Source organism: Poromitra crassiceps (assembly GCF_964638095.1).
Source record: "Poromitra crassiceps genome assembly, chromosome: 23".
NCBI classification, from domain to species: domain Eukaryota; kingdom Metazoa; phylum Chordata; class Actinopteri; order Beryciformes; family Melamphaidae; genus Poromitra; species Poromitra crassiceps.
This window is the reverse complement of record NC_139639.1, coordinates 11,356,270-11,362,677: the sequence shown is the minus strand read 5'-3', so window position 1 is coordinate 11,362,677 and position 6,408 is coordinate 11,356,270. Positions and strand designations below refer to the sequence as shown.

Genomic DNA, 6,408 nt, shown 5'->3' with positions numbered 1-6,408 from the left:
TCGCTGCACAGCTGGACAACGCCAGGAACGACAAAGCTGAAGCTCAGCAGGTGTGTGGAAATACCAACCAGAACAGTCAAGTCCACGTCCATTCCAAGACCAGATCCGGTCGAGTTTGAGTTGAGACCAAGTCTGAAACCAGAGCAAATCGAGTTCTATTCCAAAATCGGCTGTAAACAGTGAACATTTCTTTCCATATTATATGATGATATGCTGAAGAAGAATGTATAGGAAGTGAAATGTGTTTCTAGCAAGCATAACACATCAGAAATGAACACTGCAGAGAGGTTAAAGGATAATTCTGTTTTTATACAACCTGGACCTTATTTCCATCTGGATTTATGTTTTACATTAAAACATCTCCCTGAACAGAAATGTCTGAAAACGATTCACTATAGAGCTAGAACACTATAGAGCTAGAACACTATAGAGCTAGAACGCACTGCGCAACGGTCTGGAACAGAGGCCGTAGGGGCATGTGCTAAGCATGCATTGACGTCCTGTAAATAGCTTATTTTCTACCACGCGGCGGCTCATATGCTTATTATTATGCAGGTTTCTCTGGGGGCGGCCGGGGCCTTGAGCGGCGCCAGGCAGACCAGAGACGCCGTGGGACAAACTCTGCAGGCCGTCAACAACCTGCTGGAACTGATCGGTAAGCGCCGCCTGCTGAGGCTGATTTGAGCCATTCACCTATTACAACTCAGTTGCCGGAATAAAATGTGGGCATGTTACTGTATGTTTCTGCAAAGCACAGATACATTGAATGTCAACGTTTGTGAACCATACGTAAATACGTTGCATATCAATATTTCAACAAGTCATCCAACCACAGGAGCGTTTCCCACGTCAGTTTGAAAATGTCAGTTCATTTGAAAAACATTGCTGCATTTACAACGTTAATTTGGAGACATGCAAATAAAACGACTTGGGTTATGGTTAGGAAACTAAAAAAACGTGTTTAAGCTTAAGGTCAGGGTTATGGTTAGGAAACTAAAAAAACCTGTTTAAGCTTAAGGTCAGGGTTATGGTTTGGGTTATGATTAAATAAAAAGGTTAAATGTGACTTACGGTTGAAATGTAGACTGGGAATGCTGGGGAATGAACCCTGGTCTCCGGTTGCCCTCCACCACCCTGACCACAGCGTTCTTACTTCCCATCATGCTATTTCAATAGCAGACAGTTGTTTACACGGCCACTAGAGGCCACTAGAGGGCTATAACGTTACACATATTATCTTGAAATGTTGACATGCAACATATTTTTGGTTCAGAACTGTTAATGCAGGAAATCTTCCGCTCCACACGGCTGGAAGCAATGAGCATGTAATAAAAAGAAAATAATCCACACACTTAAATCTGTGCAAAATGCTCACTTTTTCCAGAACTGTTGACATTCTACATATCCATGTTTGCATTTATCACCAGTAAACAAAATAGAGGAAATACAAAACAATATATGTAGCATATAAGCCCCTCCCCCGTCCCGCCCCCCCTCACCCATCCCACCCCCCTCTCTCCTGCAGGGCAGCCGGGCAGCGTGGACGAGCAGCGGCTGGTGGAGCTCGAGGCGTCTCTGGGCGAGGCTCAGAGCGAGGTGAGGGGGAAGCTGCAGCCCAGGCTGAGGGACATGGAGCTGAGCGAGGAGGAGCAGAGGAGACGCCTGGCCGGGCTCCAGACGGACATCGACACCGTCCTGAGTGACATCGACAACCTGGAGGAGATCCTGAGGACCGTGCCTGAGGGCTGCTTCAACCACGCTGCCATCGAGCACGCCTGACCGCCTCTCTTCTCATTCTTGGTGCCACAATGGTGGAACGAGCTGTTTCTGTGAGGATGACCCAATCACTGCCCATCTGTCAGCGGAGACTAAAAACACACCTTTTCAGGCTCCACCTGGACCCCTCTTGAACTAACCATCATCCTTCTTCTTCTTAAAAAAATCCAACTAATGCTACTTATTCCTTCTTAAAACAACTTTCAACAAAGTAGGCATCTCGCGCGTAGCTCGGCCACGTAGCTCGGCTGCTGCGTCGCTTCGCCTGCCCTATTGGTGCGTGCATGTGTGTGTGTGTGTTGCTCACTAAATGTTATTAATGCCTCCTTGTTTGTGTTTGTATGCCCCATTATGATATCACTGATGACATCATCAGTGTGTGTGTGTGTGTGCCCCCTTATGACATCACTGATCAGTCTTGTCACAATGCCTCATTGTGTGTGTGTGGGTGTGTGTGTGTGTGTGTGTGTGTGTGTGTGTGTGTGTGTGCCCTTATGACATCACTTTTGACATCATCACTGATGACATCACATCATTAGCTTATTAGCCTAATTTAAAAATCTGGCTCCGTCAGGTCACTCACACGGGTGCCCTTGCCTTTACACACCCGGTTTCAGCTGGATCGTAGCCTAGGTAAACCCAGCCACCACGTGACCTGCAGAAGATATCAAGTAGGATCTAATTTCACCATTCAAATTGAAATTATAATCCACTAGGCATCTTGCGCACTACGCGAGCTCGCCTGCCTTGCATCTCGTCGAGCTGGCCCTGCAGCTCGCATAAGCAGCTCGGCCGCTACGCGGCCTCGACCCTGGTTGCTCCTTGATGGCATACTTCAGGGATGCTGGATCACCTGTCCTGGAGCTGGTAACATACAGCTGTCCATGGCTGAAGACTGAAGCCAGACTTCCACTTCTTTCAGTGTCTGCCCCTGGGACTTGATTTTGCTCTTATGACATCACTGAAGATGTCACAACTGCTTTTATGACATCACTGATGACATCACAACCTCTTATGACATGACTGATGATATCACAATGCCTCTGACATCACTGATGATGTCACAATTTATGACATCACTGATGAGATCATCACTGATACATTCATTCATGTGTGTGTGTGTGTGTGTGTGTGTGTGTGTGTGTGTGTGTGTGTGTGTGAGTGAGTGGATTTATGACATCACTGATGATGTCATCAGTGGGACAGACAGATAAACAGACAAACAAACAGAGCCCTAGCTCCCTTACATAATAGATGTGCTCATTTTTTATGTATTTCCAGACACTTTTAGAGACAGTGTGAGGGAATAAATTCATTACTGGAACACATTTTTAATTGGAAATATGAAACAACAAACTTTTTTTTTCAATGGCAAGCACTTCAATATGCTCAAGGGTAGTGTATCACCCAAAATGTGTATGATTAACAAATACGAAGTTGTAGCTAACATTGTGCGAAATGCCATGTTGTATTGACTACTTTATTACATAAGAAAATAAAAATCTGTTCTACTTAGAGACTCAACAACCATTTCTGTGGATTCCTTGCCCCCAAGATTGTGGAAATAGACAACAAATTTGTAATTCTAGGTCTAGTTGGAGTCAAGATATGGCCAAAATTTGAATAATGGCAGCCATTTTGAAAAAACGTCATTTTAACATACTTCCACTAATGGGATTTTCTGGGTTTTTTAGTACAGTGTTTCGGGCATCAATATGAACATAAAAATGTGAAAATAAATTCTGTTGCAATTAGTTTAAGGTCAAACCTTATTTTCCCTAGACTAATAGGGCTCAGGACCAAAACGCTGCTTCATCTGAACATAAGCTTAGGTTAGACCTATGTCGTTTGCCCATTCCTCTCTTGTTTCACCATATTAACGTTACAGCAAAGCATGTTGTGAAAAATATATGCCAGGTCTGCCTCTCTAAAAATGTCCTTTGCTCATTTCCAAATATCACACTGGTCAGATCTTCAGACAGGGCGAGGTATGGATCAGCAGTGTTCTGGTCCAGAATCACAGGCGTGTAGGAGACAATCTCCTTCATCTTGTCCCACACTGTGAACCTCAGGTTGCCCAGGTGTTTGGCCTCATCCATCAGAGCTCCTGAGACCGGCAGCTGTGGATCCTCCAGAAGGGTGTGCTGGACTCTTTGCACTGTAGCCTTATAGTTCTGCAGGAACCAGACAGCATCTTCAACGTCTACAGCTCTGATTGTGTCTGAAAGAGCTGCCATCTCTCCGCTCAGACCCTCTATGTCCTCCTTCATCATCTGACTCTTCTGCTCCTCTTCCTCCCTCAGTGCAGAGATCCTGGCCTCCTTTTCCTCTTGTAGAAACTGGTGAAGCTTCATAAACTCCTCATTAATCTGCTTCTCTATGCGTCGGGCCTGGACCTTAATGTGTTCTGCTAATTGATCACAGTTTTGTTTAACTTCATGCAAGAGCTCCAGTTTCTCTTGTAAGGGCTTCAGTGACTCCTGAAGTTCCTTCTTGTGATGCCGTGCAGCTTCCTCGATGGGTCCGTCTGAATCTGTGGTCGGTGTGTTTCTGAATCTCGACAGATGATACACACTGGCTGCTGATGGTCCAGACAGAAGAGCTTGAGTTTCTCAGAGTGCAGACTGCAGAGAAGCTCAGATCCTGCTGAAGCTCTCTGATCTCTCTCCAGTAAGAAAGCCTCACACATGTTCTTCAAGATTCAAGATTCAAGATTTTTATTGTCACTCCATAGTACAAGTATCACGTGTGAAATTCTTGTGCTGTAGACTCCGTTACAACATAGTTCAAAAATAAAATAAAAAATAATTAAAAACAAGAGGCAACAAGCAATAAAGCAGTAAGACACGCCACAGACAGTGGCACATATGTGGGTGGGCACTGAGGGGTGGGTGAGGGAGGAGGGCACTGGGTTAGATAGGAGTGGAGGGTAGGTTGTGGGGCAGTGGGGGGTGAGGGGAGGAGGTCTTCAACACCAAGTTACAAGGCGGTTTACTCTGTGAAGATGTAGCCCTACACACTGGACAGGCATGTACTTGTTGACTTCTCCACCATCTCTGCAGACAGGCTTTACATATGCTGTGGCTACACGACAGGATGACTGGATCTTTAAAGATGTCATGGCAGACAGGACAGGAGAGATACTCCTCTGATCTGGAAGCCATTTTCTCTCTCAGTGAAGCTGAAGACAAACCAGACAGAGATTAGTTATATTAAATGAGGAACGAAAGGTAATTACTGTAGACTAGGTAGGTAAATATTGTATATTAAGACTTTTTTTTTTAATCTCACGGTTATCGTCATATATCGTGAGACCCCTAATCCACACGTCCCTCTTCTTGTCCCCATATTTGTATCACACCAGTTTCTTGTGTGCCTTGCTACTTTAATGTTAGGTTTTGATACATAGGCTACTGTACACATCACACATGAGAAAGAAATAAAGACTTAACCAGTAAATAGTAGTTTTGAGCGGATTTAATGCCGTTTTTACTTACAGCTGTTCCGTGTTGTTTATGTCGATGGTGGGAGCAATCCGCCCCCTAAAGACACAAGCCCTGTTCCCTCACTCCCTCTAATGGCCGCCATCTGAAAGTGGTTGAGTCATCAAGTGTGGAAGGGATCCACATTGGATAAATAGGAGGATTGGGACAGCAGAGCCCTTTGCACTTGACAAGATGATGTTGACTATGGCAGGTTTGGGGCTCGCTATATATTGTTTCTTGTCAAGATGCCTAAGGTGTTTGAGGGATAGACTCCCTGATGAGTCTGTTCTCATCCAGGCTCTGGCTCTACAGAGTGGACAACAGGTCATTTAAAAATACTAAATGTAGCCTACTGCAAAATCTGCAATTGATAACTCTGTCATTATAATTAAAATAAGCTTAATAATGACATGTCACCCAACATTATACACAATGTCAATACTGTGCAATACAGATTCGGTAAAACTATTTCTCATTCATCAAAAAAGTTGTGGATTGCAATTGTAATAGAAATGGTCGATGATTATACTAGGATTGTGTAATATAACTACTTGCATTCCTCTGATATAATATTTTTGTCTAATCTGAAATGCCTATTAATGTAATGTTTCATTGTCAATGTACGCATTCCAGCGCACCCCGTACCCGCGGCTCCTCGGTCTCCTCGTTCGTTAACTTACATACTGCGCATGTCATGATTCTTTTTTTTTAATATGGCCCTTACTAACTCAATGACTCTGATTTGGCCCATTGCAATTTAGATTTTTTTTCTTCACTATGATTGTAGGCTATGTTTATTTTTGTATTGTGTTTTGTTACTTGTTTAGGTTAGAAACCTGTATGAAATAGGCAACACACATATAACATAGTTAGTCATAAGATATTAATGTAGCTGCAAGTCTACAAAGAATGAGCATTCAAGTAGCCAAAAGTTTGTGGTGAGGAAAAACAGACGCTTTCATTTTCTGGTGTATTTAGCTGAACTGGATTTCAGTTGCAAATTTGCTACAATCTTATTCTTTGCTTTTTCATTTCATTTGTCTGCGGAATTTTCCTGAGTTAAAATTATGTAATAGACTATAGTCTAACATAGTACAATGTAATAACTGCACGACTATTTGTTGGAAGTGAATTCCTTGAACAAGAC

At 43.5% G+C, this 6,408-nt stretch overlaps 1 protein-coding gene across 1 annotated transcript in view; it reads left to right on the top strand.

The window, feature by feature from the left end:
• The window catches only part of lamc2 (laminin, gamma 2), a 23,478-nt gene extending 20,193 nt beyond the window's left edge, over positions 1 to 3,285 (top strand). Inside the window, exons 18-20 of the mRNA XM_083658955.1 lie at positions 1 to 50; positions 556 to 655; positions 1,526 to 3,285. The exon at positions 1 to 50 is cut by the window's left edge and continues 109 nt beyond it. Of these exons, the coding sequence (XP_083515081.1) occupies positions 1 to 50; positions 556 to 655; positions 1,526 to 1,779 (404 nt within the window). The 3' untranslated portion in view covers positions 1,780 to 3,285. The remainder of the gene's footprint in view (positions 51 to 555; positions 656 to 1,525) is intronic.
• The last annotated feature ends 3,123 nt before the right edge of the window (positions 3,286 to 6,408 follow it).